At 42.3% G+C, this 24,990-nt stretch overlaps 1 protein-coding gene across 1 annotated transcript in view; it reads left to right on the plus strand.

The window, feature by feature from the left end:
* The window catches only part of LOC124593708 (ubiquitin carboxyl-terminal hydrolase 7), a 211,545-nt gene extending 193,977 nt beyond the window's left edge, over positions 1-17,568 (plus strand). The window contains exons 22-23 of the mRNA XM_047132015.1: positions 6,308-6,404; positions 16,611-17,568. Coding sequence (XP_046987971.1) covers positions 6,308-6,404; positions 16,611-16,714 — 201 coding nt within the window. The 3' untranslated portion in view covers positions 16,715-17,568. The remainder of the gene's footprint in view (positions 1-6,307; positions 6,405-16,610) is intronic.
* Positions 17,569-24,990: the final 7,422 nt, after the last annotated feature.

Consider the following 24,990-nt stretch of genomic DNA (forward strand, 5'->3'; position numbering starts at 1 on the left):
TTTGTTTAACTTTCTTACCCTTGGGGCTGCAACATGTCATCTCTTTGCCCACAATATATCCATAACTGTAGTTGTTCCAAATATCTGAGGGCAGTCTTGAATGCATCCTTTGCTGGAGAGTGCGTGATCTCTTCACCTTCTTCCTTTTCATTTTCATCTGACTCCTCTTGCTCAACATTATACCGTTGCAAAATATGATTGACGATCCGATCATCTTCAAGTTCTTCATCAATAAAGGGAGAAATTTCACCTCCTGTTAGTCATTTTTCTACATCATCAGGCTGTGTATCATTCTGAAGAGTTTAACAATACTTTACTTCCATATTGGCATTTCTTCACAATAACTACACCTTTGTTCACTCCATGTCAGTGTTCTACTTCTTTTCATTTCCTAACCTGTCTACTTTTTGCCATCCCCCCTCCCACCTCTGTTACATGCAATGCACTTAGCTTTTCACTTTTACTAACTCGTGCTCAATATTTTAGTAGTGATCTGTGTCTCGCAGATTACCCAGTGTTTCACCTTTAAGCTCTCAGGTTTTCAAATCTCATCCGGTGCAGTCCCCAACAATCAGGCCTGCCTTCTCATTCTGTCTGGTAAGTCTCCCCTGACCTGGTGTTCTGGTTGACGTTTTGCAACTGCACCCAGTTTCTTAAACCTCTCCAGTCCTTTTCCTTCACCCTTCTTCTTTCCCCTTCAACTCTTACACCAGAAGAAGTAGCCATTGGCTCCGAAAGCTTGTAAAAGTTCAACCTTTTTACATTATATGAGGGTTGGAACTTTAATTGCAGCAACTATTTATTTACAGCTCGTACAAAGTAGATACATGTTTCAAAGTTTTACTGACCTTCAAAGTAGTCGCCAGCATTGTGTATAACCCGTTGCCAGAGATGTGGAAGTCATGGGATACTCTTAGCAGTGCCAGTTGTGTTGACAGTTCAAGCAGTGCAGTGTATTGCCTGACGAATTTGTAACAGTTCTGAATCAAACGCCGCGAAGTGTTTCCTTCAGTTTAGAAATAAAGTTGAACTCGCGAGGGCTTAAGTCATGGGAGTGCAGTAGGTGGTGGTATAGCACTTAGCAGCCACATCAGTCAAACAAATCAGTAACAGTTAGCACTGTGCGTGCTTGATCATTGTCCTGCAAAATGATGGTCAGGCCCTGCAGAAAGTGTCATCACTTCTGTCTCTAAGCTGGTCTTAGGTTGTGTTCCAAAAATGAACAGCATAGAGACAGAAGTGATGACACTTTCTGCAGGATCTGACCATCATTTTACATCTAACTCATTAGTTTAGGAGGTTCTTGCTCTTAGTTTAGGCTACGGCAAACAATATTCTATGATTTTTTGTGAAGTGGTTAAGTGATGATTTATTTCCTCCTTAATGTTGTATTAACCACTCAGTAGCATCCTGGTCCATTGGTTGGATTATTTAAGTCATGGAGGGAGGGGGGGGGGGGGGCAAAAACATAGCTTTTATGTCGTCTTGTAAAAAAGTCTTTTTGATTTCAAGTATATTTTTAATGGCCAGAATAAATGCTTCAAAAACCATTCTTTAAACAAATTATCATTCATTCAACAATTAATGAAAATGCTCCAAAATATTTTGGTTCTTTTTCCAGTCTTTAATGGTTGTCATTCCAACACCCATTTCAGAAGGTAATTTATTAACTGACTCACCTTTGTCAAGTGTTTGCAGCAGTTTCTGTTCAGTTGTGTACTCAATACATTTCCTTTTCTGGCTTGTAGCCATTTTTAGTCTTTCAGAATCTCTTACACTTCTTAATCATAAATCAGTAAACTGTGTAAAACTACACTGCAACTTTAAAATGAAAAGGATCACAGTAACACTTTAAAGAGTACAGTAGTCCATCAGCTGAACGTTTGTGAGGAACATTACTCAGGCGGGCACCTGTTTGAACAAGAGTAAAATTTGGTCGATAATGCCGGCACACTGTTCGGCACCGAGTGCAGACACTTGGTCTGATAATCCGAGGAGTCAGTTATTCCAGGTCAGATAATCGAGGTTCTACTGTATGTGAAAAACAATTCAGTTGAATATTATGTTTAAAATAGATCAATGTACTTTTGCTGTGGTGTTCTGGAATTTGTCACAGAGCTTGCTAGGAAATCCCTGGCAGGGCACTGGAAACAATAATAATGAGGTTGAAGCTCTTCTGTCCATATTTGCTTACAAATAGATTTGTTTGTGGAGGGGTCTGTCTTGAGCAAAACACCAGTTTATCCTTCTTTCTATTTCCCAGACACATTTCAATGAAGTTTCAACATCATCAGTGGGCTTTTATTTTCTTTCTATTGAACAGGAAAAATGCTCTTTACTACTTGTACACATGCAAAATTTGAGTTAAAGACAGTATTTACAAATTCAAAGAACAGAGTTAAAGACAGTGTTTACAAATTCAAAGAACAGAGTTTTGTGAATATAGCTTTTTATCAAATGCTGTGGTTTTTCCCTTTTTTCTTTTTTTCCTTTTTCTTTCACCTGCAAACCCTATAGAACTTAATGTAGAAACGTTATTTAGTTCAAAATTTTATGAATGGGAATGAATGTGGCTAGGACTAATATTAATGAATGTGGTTAGGACTAATATTAACTAATTCTGTGTGGAAGATATTTGTGTGTGTTTGTGTTGGGGGGGGGAGGGGGGGTGTTGAGGGTTGTTGTCTGGGGACAGAGAATAGAGTTCTGTTGTAGAGCGCTGTGTGTTCATTCATTATTTATTTTCCTTCTACTATGGCTTTTCGTATTTGGTAGTATTCTTCAGTTATTAGTTTTTGTGGGACGCTGTTTACTGCATTTCAGAATTTTCAAATTGGCTGTTCATGTCGGTTGGGCTGTGTTTCATGTCTGTAAGATGTCCAGCAATTGTGGAGTGACGTGTTACTTTTTAATGCTCTTCTGTGTTCTGTGTATCTGGCATTAAAGTTTCTGCTTGTCTGTCCTATATAAATTGATTTGCAGTCCTAGCTTGTCAGTTGGTAAATACCATACATGTTGTTTATCTATATTTGTATTGGTTGCCCTTAGTATGTAGTTACTTTTCTGGAGGCTGTGTTTTTAGCCTTTGTTTTTTGAATGTGCTGTCTATTCTGTGGGCTGCTTTGTTATTGTGAGTGAGTGTGTATAATTTGTTTTTTTGTGTTTGTTTCTTGTTCATGTGGTCTGTGTATTTGTTTTTATATGTTGATGATGAGCTGTTTGTTTTTGTGTCCTAGATGTTACATTTATTTCTGTTTTTAATTTTGTGATTCAAGACCTAACACAAAGATACCAGAAAATACATACACTCCGAAAAAGTCTCACACATTTACAAAACTGAAAGTGAAATGGCTAAAACAAAACAACCCTAAGGCAGCCACACTGAACAGCCTTCTAAAGCTACAAGAACAAGATATTCCAATATGCCCAGCAATAAATTTCAGAAGTGCACTCACATATCACCTAGCCAAAGAAATACACACATACTTATAAAAACATTATGTATACACAAACAAAAGAACATACACAACACTGAAGAGCTGATACAAAAGATCAGACATCAACATGTCCATAATAGCCGTACTCATATCATTTGACATCATATCCATGTACAGAAATACCCCCCCTCCTCCCCCCCCCCCCCCCCCCCCCCCCCCCCCCCGAAATTCATCATCATCATCATCAAACAACAATTAGAACAATAGAAAGACATTCCCAAACCCCACATAAAAGAAACAGCTAGCAGTCTTAAACTAATCACAGAGCAAAACTATTTCTCATCTGACAACCATTCCTACTCACAACATGATGGGCTTCCCATGGGGTCACCAGTCAGTGGACTCTAAGCTACAATCTTCATCAATCACATTGAAGACCGCGACCGCTACGGTCACAGGCTCGAATCCTGCCTTGGGCATGGATGTGTGTGATGTCCTTTGGTTAGTTAGGCTTAAGTAGTTCTAAGTGCTAGGGAACTGATGACCTTAGAAGTTAAGTCCCATAGCCATTTGAACCACATTGAAAACAAAATATTTGAAACATAGTAATACCCAAACAATACAAGTTAGTATATTGATATTGCTATATAGATGACATCACATGCATTCTAGGTGAAATACTCAGTCACATCCAACAACTCCACTATGACATAAACACAATTCGCCCCAAAATAAAATTTACCACAAAAACAGATAAGAGAAAATTTTAAATTTACTTGACCTCGCAATACACACTCAAAGAAATACCAACACCAATTCTCCATATTCAGGGAAGTCACCACGACCAGCACAGCCGTACGCAAATGCTGTCTCATTTGACTGCCCACAAATTAACTGGTTTTCAATATATGCTGCACAAACTGAACAAAACAACAACAAATGCAGAAACTAGAAAAAATGAATTCCAGATAAACAAACAAACAGCTGTAGAGAATGGATGTGATACAAACAACATAGAGAAACTGAATCACGAAATCAAAACAAAAAATAAAGGGACACTAGCACACAATAAGAAACAGCTCAACAACAACTTACAAACACAGACACACACAATGCAAGCACACAGGTGCACATAAACAAGAAACACTGACAAAAAGCAAATGGTAGACAATCACTTACCATAACAAAGCAGCCTACACAGAATAGTTCAAAGAGACTACAGAACAAATAACTCAATACAAAGAAAACTCACGCATCCTATACAAATATAGACAAACACAACACATCTGGTATTTACCAACTGACAAGCCAGGACTGCAAATCAATTTATATAGGGCAGACAAGCAAAAGCTTTAATACCAAATACACAGAACACAGAAGAGCATTAAAAAGTTACTTACCATTCGACATTTCTGAACACCTTATGGACATTAAACACAGCCCAACAGACATGAACAGCCAACTTGAAAATTCCCAAATGCAGGAACAGCTTCCTGCAAAAATTAATAATTGAAGAAAACCATAAAGTACAAAAAGCCATAGTAGAAAGAAAATAAATAATAAATGAATACACAGCTCTCTGCAATGGAACATTATCCTCTGGCCTCAAAAGTACCAGACAACACCAAACCATAAGAGCACCCACCCACCAATGCTGCTGCCCCCCTCCCCCTCCCCCTCCCCACCCCAACACACACACACACACACACACACACACACACACACAATAAAAAAAAAAAAGAATTCTTAAAATTTGTAAATGCTGTCTTAAAAACCCAAATTTATTTGTGCATAACTAGCAAAGAGAATTTTTTTTGTTTAATTTCAGTAAAACGTGTGTGGGAAGTAAAGAAAAGAGAAAATTGGTTTTACTCAAAGTGCACCACCTCAAAAATTGTATTATAGTTGTTTTTTATCTATTATTGCTTGTGCCAAGAATATTTTAGTTGATGAAGGCTTCCAATCTGGTGTTTTGAAAGATAATTTCATTTTTATAATGTCTGAAAGTTTGGAACAAAACAGACTGCTTGTAGTGATTAATGGAATATCAGTCACCAGCAGTCTATGCATTTTATTAGTTGTTACAGCCAAAGTAGGTGTAAAGTGTAAATTTATGTGCTGGAATGTTGGGGACCTCATAGCAGCCTGGTTTAGTATTTAGGTCTTCAGTTTTTACAGATGTGTGGTAGCATTATTTAGATGCTGGTGAAAACACATTAATCTTCATATTTTGTTACAACTTCAGTAAATATTTTTCAACTTGGTATCACATCTGACTGATCTGTGCTGCTGTATTAAATCAGTACACAAACCATTACATTTAAATATTTCATTTGTAGTGGGACCTGGAATATTCCCCCCCCCCCCCTCTCCCCCCTCCATCCCCCCTCCTCTCTCTCTCTCTCTCTCTCTCTCTCTCTCTCTCTCTCTCTCTCTCTCTCTCTCTCTCTCTCTCTCACACACACACACACACACACACACACACACACACACACACACACACCATTTTGGGCTCTGTGTATCGCATGAAAGACCTAATATTTGGATTGATTCCAAATACAAATTACACAAAAAAATTTGAAAATATCTTCAGAAACACCAGAGAAAAGGGCATGGTGACTCTAAAGACAAAGACTTAAGATGATGATAATTAATATCTGACCATGAACTATGTTATTAGCTGGAAACTGTTTTTTCTGTGTTGAGAGAAGTCTATTTTGCTTTTAACACTTGTTAATTTTTGTGTTGTTTTTAATGTTTTTTACCATTGAAACAAATGTCTCATGTATGGCTTATGAAAGTAAATAATTAACTTTTGAGTTGCAACTGTAAGAATTGAGAGAATATACAAACAAGTTTTTCTGTTACAGTTTAAATTTGCACTAGTTGTGATGGGGAGGCCAACATTTATTGAACAGCCAGACTACTGCATAAATTTGCAGGATTTCAGGTGTCATCCAAACCAAGGTGAGCTATGCTCAGATAGTTTTTGTTTACATAGACAAGCCTTTATGATGTATTATTTACTTGATACAGTTATCTTAATTAAAACTTAATCCTAGCATGGAAATTAGAAATATTAGGAGAGTTATTCCAAGAGAATGGATAGATGATTTTGTTTTATGGCAATAACTTGTATACTTCGGCTTCTGTCTGAATAGCAGGTCATTTTACCATATCTCATTTTCTCAAGTGTTAGTGTGATTATGATACACTAGTTCCATACTGTTACATTGGCCACTACTGCTCTTACAGATCTCTGTTTCGTATTGAAAGTAGTATCACATATGAGTGCACAAGTTAGTTATCAGAGGCACTTTTTGTAGAAAACCCTCTTGAAGAGTGTTAAAACGTGCAGTCAATAGGCCAAAATACAAAGTGTTTCAATATCTCCCCAGTAAAGCCTTAGAGATGATAGCACAGAGTATTATTTTTAGTTCAGAAACATAGAATTTTGAACTCACCATTAATGACCTATGTGCACGAATGAGGTCTGTTGTTTATGGAATGCAGCACACTGTAGCTAACTTCTAATTTGTTAGTTTTTCTTCTTGTAAGTCATAAATGTGCTTTATCTGTTGATTGTATTTGAAGTTATGGATCTAGCAACCACTATGAATTATATTATTAGAGTAACTGACATTGTGTTATGGTGAAGTGAGTGGATGAGGAAGCATTTGTTCTCTAACAAGACATATCAGTATCTCAATTGTTGTTGCATTTAATTGTCAACACCCTTGGAAGGAGGTTAGCCTTCGGGATGAAAAGTGTCGCATGAAAATACTGGGTCAAGAAAGCCCACATAACCGTTTCAAAGTTATTAAAAGAGTGTGTCCAGGGGAATTCTCGCATCCAGTACTTACCAGTACCAGTCTTTGATGAGCTGGTTCCTGGTGAGCCGTTTCTGAAGTCTTTGATTGCTTAGGTGGTTCTACAAGAACCTCAGTTGTTCTCAGGAAGCACTTCCTTAAGTCAGGTTTTGGGCTCTGCTGGCCGGTGTGTGAACAGGGAGGTGGGATTGGCCCTAGCTGCCGAAATCCTTCACTTGTACGAGTGTGATATTCCAGAAAGACAGTATGCTTTCTTCAGAGGTGTGGTGTGGAGACAACCTGGGACAGTCAAGTTTAATCAAGAGCTACATCCACAGTTCTAGAATGGCAAGAGTAATGCACACAGGGCAGGCATATTATGCTACCGACCAGCACAAGGCTAATGTGGGTGTTTTTACTATCTCTGGCCACAACCCTCAAGGGTCCCCCTGCGGGTCCGGGGTACGAATAGGCCCAAGGTATTCCTGGCTGCCGTAAGAGGCGACTAAAAGGAGTTTCAACTGTTTCGACCTTCCCTTGGGGTTTGACCTCCATTTTTCAAAATTCTACAGAAGTACGAGCCTTTTGGGGAAGGACACCTTACGTGGTGTATCACTGGTCCTCAGTGCACCAAGACCTTGGTACTCAGAATTGTAACGGCGTTGTCACCATACCCACTATTCCTCAAATTGGGCCTAAACGCCTGATGGGTTGTACAAGTTACGCCCATAGTGCGTCCCCATCTGCACCTACGATCATGATGGACTTTCCATGGCACCCGAAATCCAGCACGGTAGCCAGCCCGTTGGCCCGTTGTGGTGGGGTCGTCATGTACCCTCTAGGTTGTAGCCCCCTGACGACACTTCATCCCCCCCCCCCCTGCGCGCGCGCCTGAGAAGCGATCCTCTTCTCAGGCATCCATCAGGGAAACGTTCCAGACCCCAGCTTCCGAGGTCCGGCGTTCCAAAACGGACCCCGCGCGTGAGGACCTTCTTCGGGTCCAGCCCACCATCCCTGTGCTTCCTTGGACTTCCAAGAAGGCCTCCAAGAAGAAGTCTCTATCCCCCTCTCCATCCCGGCGCATTTCATCTGACGCTCCATCCGTGAGTCGCTGCTCCCGGCCGTCCTCAGTTTCGCCGGGACGCTCTGCTGCCAGGCGCTCAGCTGGCCTCCCGTCGGCAAATGATGCTGCCCCTCCTACACAACCCGGGACAGCGGCCGCAGCTGGCGACGACTCGATGGAACAGGATCCGCCTCCCGCCGGTTGTAGCGTTGTTCCCTCGAAACCTGGCCCTCCGCGGCCGTCGAGGTGACCAGCTCTTCCCCCGTCTCGTTCCCCCTCTTTTTTGACTAGCGATGGCCTTGTTACATTGGAACATAAGAGGTATTCAATCTAATCGGGAGGAATTACAACTGCTCCTCCGCCTTCACTGTCTGCTCGTCCTTGGTCTCCAGGAAACCAAGTTGCGCCCGACTGACCGTATTGCCTTTACCCACTATACCTCGGAGCGGTATGACCTCCCCCCTGTGGACGGCATCTCAGCTCATGGTGGGGTCATGCTGCTCGTTCGGGACGATGTCTGTTACCATCCCATCCCATTGACCACCCCACTCCAAGCAATAGCTGTCCGTATTACTCTTTCTGCTTTTACTTTTTCAGTTTGTACCATCTACACTCCATCGTCATCCGCAGTTAGTCGGGCTGACATGATGCACCTGATTGTTCAGCTTCCTCCGCCGTTTTTATTGTTAGGCGACTTCAATGCCCATCATCCCCTTTGGGGCTCTCCTGCATCCTGTCAAAGAGGCTCACTCTTGGCGGATGTCTTCAACCATCTCAATCTTGTCTGTCTCAATACTGGCACCCCAACTTTCCTCTCGGACTCTACTCATACCTACTCCCACTTGGACCTCTCGATCTGTTCTACCACTCTTGCCTGTCGGTTTGAGTGGTATGTCCTTTCTGACACCTATTCGAGCGACCACTTCCCCTGTGTCGTTCGTCTCCTGCACCACACCCCATCCCCACGTCCTTCGAGCTGGAACATACCGAAAGCTGACTGGGGACTTTACTCCTCCCTGGCGACCTTTCCAGACCGCGATTTTCTCAGTTGTGACAGTCAGGTCGAATACCTCACGGCTGTTATCATCAATGCTTCTGAACGTTCCATTCCTCGTACTACCTCTTCTTCACGTCGCGTTTCCGTCCCCTGGTGGAATGAGGCTTGTAGAGACGCTATCCGTGCTCCACGACGTGCTTTACGCACCTTTCGCCGCCATCCTACGTTGGCGAATTGTATTGGGTACGAACGACTCCGAGCACAATGCCGTAGAGTCATCAGACGGTAGAAAAGCTTGTTGGGCCTCTTTCACCAGCTCCTTTAACAGTTTTACTCCCTCTTCTGTTGTTTGGGGTGGCCTGCGCCGGCTGTTGGGCATTAAGGCCCACTCCTCGGTACCTGGCCTGACCTCAGGTAATGAGGTCCTTGTTGATCCTGTGGCTGTCTCCAACGCCTTCGGCCGGTTTTTCGCGGAGGTTTAAAGCTCCGCCCATTACCACCCTGCCTGCCTTCCCAGCAAAGAGGCAGAAGAGTCTCGGCGACCTTCCTTCCATTCGCTGAATCTGGAAACTTATAATGCCCCCTTTAATATGCGGGAACTCGAACGTGCGCTTGCACTGTCCCGGTCCTCTGCTCCGGGGCCAGATGCCATTCACGTTCAGATGCTGGCACACCTTTCTCCGGTGGGCAAAAGCTTCCTTCTTCGTACCTACAATCGCGTCTGGACCGAAGGTCAGGTCCCCATGCGTTGGCGTGATGCCGTCGTTGTTCCTATACCCAAACACGGGAAGGATAGACACCTTCCTTCTAGTTACCGCCCCATTTCTCTTACAAGCTGTGTCTGTAAGGTGATGGAGCGCATGGCTATTGCTCGGTTAGTCTGGCTTCTTGAATCTCGACGGCTACTTACCAATGTCCAATGCGGCATTCGTCGCCGCCGCTCCGCTGTTGACCACCTTGTGACCTTGTTGACATTCATCATGAAGAACTTTTTGCGAAGGCGCCAAACGGTAGCCGTGTTCTTCGGTTTGGAGAAGGCTTATGATCGCTGTTGGAGAGGAGGTATCCTCCGCACTATGTACAGGTGGGGCCTACGCGGTCGCCTGCCCCTTTTTATTGATTCCTTTCTAACAGACCGAAAGTTTAGGGTACATGTGGGTTCCGTATTGTCCGAAGTCTTCCTCCAGGAGAACAGAGTGCCTCAGGGCTCCGTCTTGAGCGTAGCCCTTTTTGCCATCGCTATCAATCCAATTTTGGATTGCATTCCACCTAATGTCTCAGGCTCTCTCTTTGTCGATGACTTCGCGATCTACTGCAGTGCCCAGAGAACATGCCTCCTCGAGCGCTGCCTTCAGCGTTGTCTAGACAGCCTATACTCGTGGAGCGTGGCAAATGGCTTCCGGTTCTTTGAAGAGAAGACGGTTTGTATCAACTTTTGGCAATATAAAGTGTTCCTTCCGCCATCCTTACATCTCGGTCCCGTTGTTCTCCCATTTGTGGAAACAACTAAGTTTCTAGGGCTCACATTGGACAGGAAACTTTGTTGGTCTCCGCATGTCTCTTATTTGGCGGCCCGTTGTACACATTCCCTTAATGTCCTCAGAGTTCTTAGTGGGAGCGGATCGCACTGTCCTGCTTCGCTTGTATCGGTCCATAGTCCGATCGAAGCTTGATTGTCGGGGCTTCGTCTACTCGTCTGCTCGGCCATCCCTCTTACGCCGTCTCAACTCCATCCACCATCGGGGGTTGCGTCTTGCGACCGGAGCCTTCTACACTAGTCCCGTCGAGAGTCTTTATGCTGAAGCTGCCGAATTACCATTGACCTACCGGCGCGACGTACTGCTGTGTCGGTATGCCTGCCGGCTGTTGTCATTGCCCGACCACCCCTCTTATCAGTCCTTCTTCGCCAATTCTCTCGACCGTCAGTACGGGTTGTATGTGTCTGCCCTGCTGCCCCCCAGAGTCCGCTTCCGTCACCTGCTTCGACAATTGGATTTTGCCCTCCCTACCACCTTCAGAGAGGGTGAGAGCCCGACACCACCTTGGCTCCAGGCTCCGGTTCATATTTATCTCGACCTCAGCTCACTCCCGAAGGAGGATACTCTGGCTGCAGTGTATTGCTCACGGTTTGTCGAACTTCGTGCTCGACTTGTCAGTCACACCTTTATTTACACCAATGGCTCAAAACTGACGATGGTGTCGGCTGTGCCTTTGTCGTCGGGGCCGCCACCTTTAAATACCGGCTCCTCGACCAATGTTCCAGCTTTACAGCCGAGCTTTTTGCTCTCCATCAGGCCGTCAGTATGCCCGCCGCCACCGCTATTCATCGTATGTACTCTGCTCTGACTCACTCAGTGCTCTACAGAGCCTTGGAGCTTCCTATCCGGTCCATCCCTTGGTTCAACGGATCCAGCAGTCCCTCCATTCTTTCGCTGATAATGGTTCTCCTGCCAGCTTTCTGTGGGTTTCTGGACATGTAGGAGTGCCTGGGAATGAGGCTGCTGATGCTGCAGTCCTCCTGCCTCGGCCAGCCTCCCATTGTGTCCCGTCATCTGACGTTCGTGGGGTTGTTTGTAAGATGCTTGTGTCGTCGTGGTGGGATGCTTGGTCATCCCTCCAAGGAAACAAGCTTCGGGCAGTAAAACCGCTCCCAACTGCTTGGACAACCTCCTCCCGACCATCTCGGTGAGAAGAGGTCCTTCTGACCGGGTTGCGAATTGGGCATTGCCGGTTGAGCCACCGCTACCTGCTCTCCGGTAACCCAGCCCCGCAGCGCCCTTGTGGTCAGGCATTAACAGTGCGCCATGTTTTATTGTCGTGTCCCCGCTTTAGTCAATCTCGTGTTGTCCTGTCCCTGCTATCTACTTTACAGGATATTTTAGCTGATGACGCTCGAGCAGCTGCTCGTGTTGTGCGTTTTATAACTTTGACTGGCTTGTCCAAAGACATCTAACTTTTTTACTTACTTTATCTGCATCTTTGTCAGGACTTTCTGGTGTCCCCCCCCCCCCCCCCCTTGAGTTTTACTAGATTCCATGTGCTCTAACAACTGTGACTGGGCGCTAATGACCTCAGTAGTTGAGCGCCCTTAAACCCCACCAAAAAAAAAAAAAAAAAAAAAAAAAAAAAAAAAAAAAAAAAAAAACACCTCATGTTGTTTCTGTGGTCTCCCCACATTGTTTTTGCACGCACTTTCTACTTGGTATTTATGCAGTGTTTTTATAAGTCAGCGTTCAGTGCTAAAGGACAAGATATTTAGGGGTTGTGCAGTGTTCCAGTGGAGTTCCTTCTCGAGGTAATTTGTAGGCTACTAATAGTCTTATTGTTCTTCAGGTGAAAAGCACATATCTGAGTCTTAGAAGTGTTTGGCATCAGCTGATCCCTCTTGTAGTAGGCGAGTGCTTTAGCTTGATGCTTTCAAAGTGATTTGATGGTGTGATCATCTGCGTAAATAAAGCTTTGACTTCCTTCTGGTAGGGGCTGATCATTTGTATAGATATGGAATAAAGCTGGTGCCAGTGTGCTTCCTCGGGGCAGTCCATTTTTCTATCCTCCTTCACCTGCACCTTTCTCCACAGAGCTCTGTAAAAAAAACTTTGGTTCTGGTCCAGATGAAAATGTATTCTTTTGTGATGTAGATCTTCCTAAGCAGATGGCAATGGTCTGTAAACCTGCATCTGTAACTCCCTGTCTTTCAAAGCTGTCTTCTGCTTGCTGAGTCAGTTTCACTATTTGGGAAGTGGACTTCTTTCCTTCTCTGAATCAGGCATGTTGTGGGATCACGAGAGGATCAGTCTCCATCAGCCTCTGTAGGAATAATCTTTCTAGCACATCGTAAAGAGGGCACAAGAGAGAGATTGGCCTGTAGTTCTTTGTGCCATTCCTATCTTTGCCAGGCTTTGGGATAGCTATTACACTAGTTTGTCTCCAAATTTTTGGTATTCTGCTGGACTGGACACAATTGTTCATCAGTTGTAGGAGCCAGCTCATGGCTGCAGGGCCAATGTTCTGTACCTGCTCTATTCATAGATCACAGAGGCCAGCTGATTTGCTCGTCATAATTTTGTCCCAGGCATGTTACAGTTCAGCTACAATGAAAATGTGACACAGCTCACTGGTTTTGTAGCTTTTCTGCTTGATGATAGTTTCCTTATTTTTATGGTTGTGGTTGGCTTTCCATTTAACAGGAACTGATGAGCAATTTGGTTGGCTCCACATTAGAAAGAGAGTTCATTGGAAAGGGTGGTTGCTGAGGTGACTGAGCAACTACTGTGCTTGCTTGCTGCTCCTGTTCTGTTATCATTTTCTTCTAATGCTCCTTCGTAGCATGGAAGAGGGAAGTGAGGATGCTTCATGCAGCCTAGAAAGTCTATTCACTAAAATGGTCGTTTTCTGGACAGCGAAGAACAGTTATTTCACTAATTCGGTGAAGTGTTCATATTCTTTTGTGACTGGTGCAACTGTGCTGATCTTCTTGTCCAGCAGAGCTGAGAACTTAGTGCTGTCTGCCTCTGTAAAGGCTACCCCTCTGTGGTTTTATTTCTGTACATACTGATTTTGTGCATTGTGGTACGATGCAATCGCTCACGAACAGAAAGGCTGGTTTATATCAACATTGCCTGTTAAAGGAGGCAGGAAGCGTGCTGTCGTGTATGTGGGAATTATTGTGGACTTCTGCCCAAGACAACACTGCTTTGCCATTTTTGTCCCCTTGCAGGTAGCCCCATGCTTGATTGTGGCTAGTAATGTTTCCTATCACAATTAAACTCTTCTTATGTGGGAGTTCTTGGGTGGGCTGAAGGAGAACTCTGCGTCTGGTGATTTATACACGGAGATGATAATGAGATCGCTGAGCGCTCCAGAAATGATCTGATGGTCTCACCCATGTGATAAATGCTACTCACTTGGGCATCTCCATGCTGAGAGTGTGACCTTTCAGCAGTTAACTTCACGCCTCACACTTCTGGTCAACTTAGCTAATTGTGAGTTTCTTGTAAGCATAATTTGTCACATTTATTGCTTTTGCACAAATTGTGCTGCAGTTCTTCTTTGGTAGAATGACATACCTGCAGTGTAAATAGAGATGAGCATTAACTTTTGCTTTAAAAAGTGCCTATTGGTATGTCTTGTCTTAAAGGATAACAATGCCTTTATGACTCAAGATGTATGCTGTCATCCAACCCATTCTCTTATTCAGTTTGTCCCATGAATAATTTTTTCCCATTTTCATACAATATGTCTTATTTAGTTATATGATCTAACCTTCTAACACTGTTCCCATGTGTAACTTTACTGATCAGTGTTTACAGTTATGGTTATGTCATCATAATGTCATTTATGTTAGCCAGGAAATGAACACACTTGGCTCACGATGAGCATTGTAACGAGAGGCTCATGAGCTGCTCAGCTTGCAATTGTATCTGCACCTTAAATCTTGTGATAAGCAATGACAGGTTTCATAACTACTAATGCCGAAGGACTGTTTGATGCCGAAGGACTGTTTGACTTTGCAATTCAGCACTTACATTCTGCCATATTGAAGTGCCAATAGTGTTCTTTTACGTAACAATCCATTTAAGTACAGTTTGTTATAATAAAACTATATTGTATGTTGATGAATATAATATGAAATGATTTCTTTTACAATATTATATTGACTCCCCTTGGTGCCAGGATCTTGATAAACTGTTGTCAACTAACTTACATTCTGATGACATCATGGTCCAGCACACAATCAACAACTTATTGGCATCCCTAAGTATAATACTTTTCATCATCATCATCACACAGGGTTTTCATTTCAGCCCTAGACCAAGTAAAGTGAGTGCTGAGACAGTTTTCTTCAACAGTGCGAGTAGTTACTCATTCATGAGCCCTGCCTGTATTAAGGTGTAAATCCATCATAAATCACTTCACTGTCAGGTAGCACAGTGCACTAAGAAAGATGGAGGTAGGAGGATATAAAAAGTATGAAGCTGCTACATGTGACAACTTTGCGTATCTAGTTGATATATATACGAAGACAGTAACTTGTTCTTTCGAGAAGATGTGGGAAGCGTGCAAGGGATAAGACCCTGCAGTCACACTATTCATCTGTGTCCTCGGTGGCTCAGATGGATAGAGCGTCTGCCGTGTAAGCAGGAGATCCCGGGTGGTCGGGGCACACATTTTCAGCTGTCCACATCGAGGTATATCGACAACACCTGTCGGCAGCTGAGGTTGTCAGTTAGTCATCATTTATTCCAGGGAAAAGCTGCACGGTCATCAACAGTAACTGTTCTTTCGAGAGCAAGTTACTGTCTTTGTATATATAGTTAAAGGCTACCCAGCCATTGACCTTCATGTGTGCAAATGCGCACAGGTTGCCCAAACTCTTACGGGAATCGCCAAAGCGTGCGCGAGTAATGAGTGGGTGGGCAAATGTCTATAAGGTACAATACATATGTAAAATTGTGGACAGTTGGGAATGTGAGTCTCACGGGAAGCATGCAAGGGATAAGCCCCTGCAGTCGCGCTCTTCATCTGTGTCCTCGGTGGCTCAGATGGATAGTGTGTCTGCCATGTAAGCAGGAGATCCCAGGTTCGAGTCCCGGTTGGGGCACACATTTTCAGCTGTCCACATCGAGGTATATCAACAACGCCTGTCAGCAGCTGAGGTTGTCAGTTAGTCATCATTTATCTAGTTGATGTTGCACTTGGCTAGCACAGGTTGCTGCTGCTACGGTTGCAGGTTCGAATCCCGTCTCGGGCATGGATGTGTGTGATGTCCGTAGGTTAGTTAGGTTTAAGTAGTTCTGAGTCTAGGATACTGATGACCTCTGATGTTAACTTCCATAGTGCTTAGAGCCATTTGAACCATTTTAGCTGTTGCTGGCAATTAAATCCCACAGATGGTGATTGATGTGCAACAAAATGCAGCCCCCCAACACATGGGCAAGTGCATTGAGGTGGGTGGGGGACTTTTTGAACATCTCTTGTAGGATGGATCAGTAATCTGCTCCATCATTATTCTTTCTGCTGCAGTGCCTACACAGTTTGCTAAGTACATGTCGAATCACCTCACACATTACGTGACATTCCTCTGGAATTGCTGTGTGTGTGTGTGTGTGTGTGTGTGTGTGTGTGTGTGTGTGTGTGTGTGTGTGTGCACGCGTGCGAGGGGGGAGAGAGAGAGAGAGAGAGAGAGAGAGAGAGAGAGAGAGAGAGAGAGAGAACCCATGGTCTTCCAGTCACACCTTTACAAAGGAAATATTATGTATTACATTATGGAATGGAGTTATAATATTGACTTTTCTATTTGACAGGAAACACTGCACCAATGCCTTGGCTTGGGCTAGAGCATGTAAACAAAGCTCCCAAACGATCTAGGTACAATTATCTGGAGAAGGCTATTAAAATCTACAACTGAGAAGTCCTAGGCTGTTTCTTGTACATACGTAATTTGGTTGCAAGGACTCCAAGAGAAAGCAACCTTTATTTGTAATGAAGAGGTATTTAAACCTCAGAAAGACTGAGTGGGATTGTGTTGTGAACAGACATTCAGTGACATTGGTGTGGTGAACTGTGTCTGCAGCAACAGTGATAAAATAACGAACTGTGTCATTTTGTCAGATGTGACAAGTACAGCGTTGTGTGATCAGGTAATAAAATTGTTGTGTTATTTCTTTGCCAATGACTATTCCTCATTCGTTATGAATGCTGCTTCCCGATAACTCAAGACACGGCTGTGTTGATTAATGAATAAATTATACACCAATTAAAATTTTTCCTTGCTTGTAGATACGAATTTTACGGTAAGAACATTTTTACAAGTCATTTTTCCCCCTTTATAACCCTGTGGTTCGTGTTCCTCATTGTTCTGCACTGTGGTGAATGTGACTGTCTGCTGTTTTGCTACAGTGGAAGAATGAAGAAAGCACCTGTGAATAATCCGGTTAAAATGTTTGTAAGTAATCTGTTTTTAAAGACAATAGTATGTTCTGTGAGGTTACCAGAGTTTGTGACAAGATTTAAGGATAGCATGTGGACAAAGACCAAGAGAAGTTCAGCAGCAAACTTTGTGGTATAACATAATTATACTAAATGCGCTATCAAAATTGTAAGTTCAGATGTTATGCACAGGAATTTTATTTCGTACTGTTTTAGTCGCTTTAAAGTAACCAATTCTAATAAATCAGTTTTGTGAAAGAAATTGTTTCGTGAATTGGGACTTAATTGTTGAGTAATGGATTAATAAAAAGAAAGTTATTTTTGGACCTGAAACAACTGTTACATTTTTTTCTTTGTATTTCCAGCAATTATTTTTAAGAGCAACAGTTTACCATGAAAATTATTTATTATTCATCTCATTTTAAATGTTTTATATGCATTAAGATAATTTTAATGCTTAATGCCATTACCCTTAAAAATAGTTTTATGCAAAATGAAGTGCCTCCATTTTGTGATTAAATTTTATATTAGTGAACGATTGCACTGGAATTGCTTCAATGAACTTTTTCCCCTAATTTGTAAAAATCTGAATGTTAACAGTGAATGCATATAATTTATTTACGAACAAAAATATATTTTTTTACAAACAGAGAAAATTTTGTCAGGATTATTTCATAAATCATTGTTTTATCATTTAGAGAATTGTGTGTTGGCGTGTCTTGTTTTTCACTGTATCTGGGTTCAGTTCATTTCAGTGCAGAGTTTCATTCATGTGTTAGGCAAACACTCCAGACAATGAATTTCTACCATAATTGCTCCTTGTTTATTACTTTGTGTGTACAGTTTGGACATTTTACGTCCAATACCAGTTGTAAAATGTGTGAGTGAAAAGATTAAATGGGTTTGGAGGGTCTGGAGGTTTGCAACAATGACATGAATTTTTTTTATAAAAAATGTAAAAAATATTTGTTAAATATTGCACTAGACTGAATTATGAATTTACATGGACTGTGTGTGTGTGCGCGTCTGTGTGTGTATATATATGTATATGAAGAAAATTATGACTTAAAATTTTGCTGATAATTAGTTGTTAAAAGATTTGAAGTGTCTGCTTTCAGAGTACATAACAGTATTAACAGAGCGATCTCTCTGACACTGAAATCTTTCATTGGCTTACTGATTATCAGCCAGCATTGAAAGTCAGTCTTAACATTTTCATTGCAGTTCTGTGTAAATAATTAATTTTGTACATAACTCTGTAAATAGTTGTAATGGTTAAAGCAGGATAACATGAATGAATATTAATCTTTGGTTTCATTTTATTGTAATAATAAAGGCACCAGGATTTCAGTACACTCACTCCTTATCAGAGATCCTTCCTAACTTGTAGAATTTGATAATTTGATATGGTTGATGTCCCGCATGTCTTTGAATTTGAAGAGCTCTTTAACAGCGAAAATGTTTAAATTGTTGTTTCTAGTTGTGTAATGTCAACTAAGGAAAATGGTTTGTCTTATTCAGCAAAAACTCTTCCTTCCATCGCTCAATGTGTTCTTGTATAAGAGTCACTGATTGCAATGCAATTAATATTAACCTCATATATTTGGAGACAAAGTTCAAATGTTTTCAAGGATATTACCAAACTAATTGCAACAAGTGAAGTGATAGTTATCTGCACATTGCTTGAAACTGTTGTTATACCACCTTTAAAAATGTTTTTCTACTTGGGTCTGACATTTATTATTCCAACTCATTGGTCATACTGGATGCTTCACTCAGTTTCAAAATATTTGATTCATAGGAACAAACAGAGCATTTGATAAAAGGCTAGGTTGCCATAATCAAACTTTGATCTCATCATTAAAAAAAACAAGCTTTATCAGTGGACCACAAATAAAACCAAAGAATGTCATTGAACAAAACCAAAGACAGCACTATCTGAATGAAAATCAAATAATCAAACTTTAATCTCATCATTAAAAAAAACAAGCTTTATCAGTGGCCCACCAATAAAACCAAAGAATGTCATTGAACAAAACCAAAGACAGCACTATCTGAATGAAAATTCCTGATTAAGGAAATTAACTGAATTTATCAAATTATTACTGCTGTAATTTCCTGGGGGTGAGAGACAAAATGTATGAAGTTTGCAGACAAAAAGAACTAAGACGAAAAATAGAATCGTGCTTTCTAAGAAGACCAGTGTTCACTCTGTCTGCTTGCCCGGGAGGGAGGGAGGGTGAGGGTGGGGGTGGGGGTGGGGTTGTGTGTTTCTCATCCGAGATGTGGAGGGAGGCCCTGCTGACGGCGAGAGAGAGCACTGGGTGCACCTGACTGCAAATTGTTGCTCATGTTGGCACCAATGACTCCTGCCGTCTGGGTTCAGAGGTCATCCTCAGTTCCTACAGGCGGTTGACAGAGTTGGTGAAGACGGAAAGCCTCGCTCGCAGGGTGGAATCTGAGCTAACTATTTGTAGTGTCGTTCCCAGAACATATCGCGGTCCTCTAGTTTGGAGCCAAGTGGAAGGTTTAAACCAGAGGCTCAGATGATTCTGGGGAGGTCTGGGGGTGCAAATTACTCGACCTCCGCTATCGGGTGGAGAAATGTAGGGTCCCCCTGAAGAGGTCAGGCGTGCACTACACGCAGGAAGCGGCTACAAGGGTAGCGGAGTACGTGTGGACTGCACAAGTGGGTTGTTTGGTTAGAGAATTCCCTGAAAAGACACCTCTTGAGACGCGACAAGGTAGTAGGAGGCAAAACGCAACAGGGAATAACAATATTAATGTGGTAGTGGTGAACTGCAGGAGCGTCTATAAAAACGTCCCAGAACTGCTCTCATTAATAAACAGTCACAATGGCCACATAGTACTAGGGACAGAAAGTTGGCTGAAACCAGATGTAAACAGTAATGAAATTCTAAACTCAGATTGGAATGTATACCACAGAGACAAGCTGGACATTGAAGGGGGACGTGTTCATAGCGATAAAAAGCACAATAGAATTGAAGGAAATTGACGGAGATCCGAAATGTGAAATAATTTGGGTGAAGGTCATGGTTAAAGCAGGCTCAAACATGGTAATTGGATGTCTCTATAGGCCCCCTGGCTCAGCAGCTGTTGTGGCAGAGCACCTGAAGGAAAATTTGGAAAATATTTCGAGTAGATTTCCTGACCATGTTATAGTTCTGGGTGGAGATTTTAATTTGGCGGATATAGACTGGAAGACTCAAACATTTATAACGGGTGGCAGGGACAAAGAATCCAGTGATATTTTTTTAAGTGCTTTATCTGAAAACTACCTTGAGCAGTTAAACAGAGATCCGACTCGTGGCGATAACATATTAGACCTTCTGGTGACAAACAGACCCGAACTATTTGAAACAGTTAATGCAGAACAGGGAATCAGCGATCATAAAGCAATTACTGCATCGATGATTTCAGCCATAAATAGAAATATCAAAAAAGGTAGGAAGTTTTTCTGTTTAGCAAAAGAGAGAAAAAGCAGATTTCAGAGTACCTGACGGCTCAACACGGAAGTTTTGTCTTAGTGCAGATAGTGTTGAGGATCAGTGGACAAGGTTCAAAACCATCGTACAATATGATGCATTAGATGAGTATGCGCCAGGCAAGATCATAAGAGATGGAAAAGAGCAACCGTGGTACAACAACCGAGTTAGAAAACTGCTGCGGAAGCAAAGGGAACTTCACAGCAAACATAAAATAGCCAAAGCCTCGCAGACAAACAAAAATTATGCGAAGCGAAATGTAGTGTGAGGAGGGCTATGTGAGAGGTGTTCAATGAATTCGAAAGTAAAGTTCTATGTACTGACTTGGCAGAAAATCATAAGAAATTTGGGTCTCATGTCAAAGTGGTAGGTGGATCAAAACAAAATGTCCAGACACTCTGTGACCAAAATGGTACTGAAACAGAGGATGACAGACTAAAGGCCAAAATACTGAATGTCTTTTTCCAGAGATGTTTCACAGAGGAAGACTGCACTGTAGTTCCCTCTCTAGATTGTCGCACAGATGACAAAATGGTAGATATCGAAATAGACAACAGAGGGATAGAGAAACAATTAAAATCTTTGAAAAGAGGAAAGGCCGTTGGACCTGATGGGATACCAGTTCGATTTTACACAGAGTAAGCGAAGGAACTAGGCCCGCTTCTTACAGCGGTGTACCATAGGTCTCTAGAAGAGCGTAGCGTTCTAAAGGATTGGAAAAGGGCACAGGTCATCCCCATTTTCAAAAAAGGACATCGAACAGATGTGCAGAACTAGAGACCTATATCTCTAATGTCGATCAGTTGTAGTGTTGTAGGACCGTTGCTATTCACAATATACATAAATGACCTTGTGGATAACATCGGAAGTTCACTGAGGCTTTTTGCGGATGATGCTGTGGTATATCGAGAGGTTGCAACAATAGAAAATTGTACTGAAATGCAGGAGGATCTGCAACGAATTGACGCATGGTGCAGGGAATGGCAATTGAATCTCAATGCAGACAAGTGTAATGTGCTGCGAATATGTGGAAAGAAAGATGCTTTATCATTTAGCTACAATATAGCAGGTCAGTAACTGGAAGTAGTTAATTCAATAAATTATCTGTGAGTAGGCATTAGGAGTGATTTAAAATGGAATGATCATATAAAGTTGATCGTCAAAATGGTTCAAATGGCTCTGAGCACTATGGGACTTAACTTCTGAGGTCATCAGTCCCCTAGAACTTAGAACTACTTAAACCTAACTAACCTAAGGACATCACACATATCCATGCCCGAGGCAGGATCCGAACCTGCGACCGTAGCGGTCGCGCGGTTCCAGACTAGCGCCTAGAACCACTCGGCCACCCCGGCCGGCAGGTGAACGTCGGTAGAGCAGATGCCAGACTGAGATTCATTGAAAGAATTGTAAGGAAATGCAATCCAAAAACAAAGGAAGTAGGTTACAGTACACTTGTTCGCCAACTGCTTGAATATTGCTCACCAGTGTGAGATCTGTACCCAATAGGGTTGTTAGAAGCGATAGAGAAGATCCAACGGAGAGCAGCGCGCTTCGTTATAGGATCATTTAGTAATCGCAAAAGCGTTACGGAGATGATGATAAACTCCAGTGGAAGACTTTGCAGGAGAGACGCTCATTAGCTCGGTGCGGGCTTTTGTTGAAGTTTTGAGAACATACCTTCACCGAGAAATCGAGCAGTACATTGCTCCCTCCTATGTACGAGGGCAGTTCAATAAGTAATGCAACACATTTTTTTTCTCGGCCAATTTTGGTTGAAAAAACTGGAAATTTCTTGTGGAATAGTTTCAAACATTCCCGCTTCGTCTCGTATAGTTTCATTGACTTCCGACAGGTGGCAGCGCTGTACAGAGCTGTTAAAATGGCGTCTGTAACGTATGTGCGTTGCAAACAACGGGCAGTGATCGAGTTTCTTTTGGCGGAAAACCAGGGCATCTCAGATATTCATAGGCGCTTGCAGAATGTCTACGGTGATCTGGCAGTGGACAAAAGCACGGTGAGTCGTTGGGCAAAGCGTGTGTCGTCATCGCCGCAAGGTCAAGCAAGACTGTCTGATCTCCTGCGTGCGGGCCGGCCGTGCACAGCTGTGACTCCTGCAATGGCGGAGCGTGCGAACACACTCGTTCGCGATGATTGACGGATCACCATCAAACAACACAGTGCTCAACTTGACATCTCTGTTGGTAGTGCTGTCACAATTGTTCACCAGTTGGGATATTCAAAGGTTTGTTCCCGCTGGGTCCCTCGTTGTCTAACCGAACACCATAAAGAGCAAAGGAGAACCATCTGTGCGGAATTGCTTGCTCGTCATGTGGCTGAGTGTGACAATTTCTTGTCAAAGATTGTTACAGGCGATGAATCATGGGTTCATCACTTCGAACCTGAAACAAAACGGCAATCAATGGAGTGGCGCCACACCCACTCCCCTACCAAGAAAAAGTTTAAAGCCATACCCTCAGCCGGTAAAGTCATGGTTACAGTCTTCTGGGACGCTGAAGGGGTTATTCTGTTCGATGTCCTTCCCCATGGTCAAACGATCAACTCTGAAGTGTATTGTGCTACTCTTCAGAAATTGAAGAAACGGCTTCAGCGTGTTCGTAGGCACAAAAATCTGAACGAACTTCTTCTTCATGACAACGCAAGACCTCACACAAGTCTTCGCACCCGAGAGGAGCTCACAAAACTTCAGTGGACTGTTCTTCCTCATGCACCCTACAGCCCCGATCTCGCACCATCGGATTTCCATATGTTTGGCCCAATGAAGGACGCAATCCGTGGGAGGCACTACGCGGATGATGAAGAAGTTATTGATGCAGTACGACGTTGGCTCCGACATCGACCAGTGGAATGGTACCGTGCAGGCATACAGGCCCTCATTTCAAGGTGGCCTAAGGCCATAGCATTGAATGGAGATTACGTTGAAAAATAGTGTTGTGTAGCTAAAAGATTGGGGAATAACCTGGTGTATTTCAATGCTGAATAAAACAATCCCTGTTTCAGAAAAAAAAATGTGTTGCATTACTTATTGAACTGCCCTCGTATATCTCGTGAAGACATCATGAGGATAAAATAAGAGAGATTAGAGCCCACACAGAGGCATACCGACAACCTTTCTTTCCACGAACAATACAAGACTGGAATAGAAGGGAGAACCGATAGAGGTACTCAAAGTACCCTCCGCCACACACTGTCAAGTGGCTTGCGGAGTATGGATGTAGATGTAGATAGATATAGTTGATGTAGATGTAAATAAAATGTTGCACTTATTTTCCTCCCTCTGTGTTAAGACTTTGTCCTTAAGTTTCGTAGCTGCTGTGGTTTCTTTTATGTGACTCACCTACTCAAAAACTCCATTGTCACTCTTATGCAATTTACTTTTGTGAAATATTCTGGGCCTGGGTTCAGAAAAATTCATTGTTTTTGCCTCCTTTTTTCTTGATTACTTTTCTTTAGAGTTTGTGTGAAAGAAAAATCTGATTATACATGTAAGAGATGCAGTGTTTTGTGCAGTGCAGTGTTTTAACTACATTGACATCCCTTCTTTGATTATTTGTATTTTTGGCTTGTATTTACATTGGGGTACTTTATTTCAGTTACTAGTGTCACAAGGAATGTTCTACAACTTTGCTTAGAGCTGTGATAACAGTCTTTAAGATCAAATTTTCAAAATATGTTATCAACTTCACATAAAAACCTATAAATGAATGATAAATTTTGTATATTATGGAAACATAAATGCCATTACCTACCCACTGAATAGATTTGTGCTTGTTGTGAAGTGATGTATTGTTTGGGGCTCTAATGAAAGAAAGTCTCTCCTACATACGACATTGGTGTTGTTTTTCCTGCTGTTTTCAGTTCCATGTTTCCTCACTGAAGAATCAGTATGTAGTCCGGAAAGTCCAGAGTGAAGTATAAACATGTAAAGGGGTGAAGGTGATATCATATCTTATAGTTGACTCATCAAAGAGACGCAAAATTGTCTGGAAGCTTAATGATGATTTCAATGTCCTCCATTGGATTAATGCAGCATTTTTCACTTAGACTGTTATTTATTTACTCTACTTCTTCATTTTGGCCTTCTAAGTCATTATCCAATGTTCAGCTAGAAGAAGATGGAATACATAAAAAAATGTTTTCACAATTAGTTGGTGCATATAAGGTGGGAAATGTACAAAGATGCTGCTTTTGAGAAAACACACACACACACACACACACACACACACAC

This window comes from Schistocerca americana, chromosome 2 (genome assembly GCF_021461395.2).
Source record: "Schistocerca americana isolate TAMUIC-IGC-003095 chromosome 2, iqSchAmer2.1, whole genome shotgun sequence".
In the NCBI taxonomy this organism is placed as follows: Eukaryota; Metazoa; Arthropoda; class Insecta; order Orthoptera; family Acrididae; genus Schistocerca; species Schistocerca americana.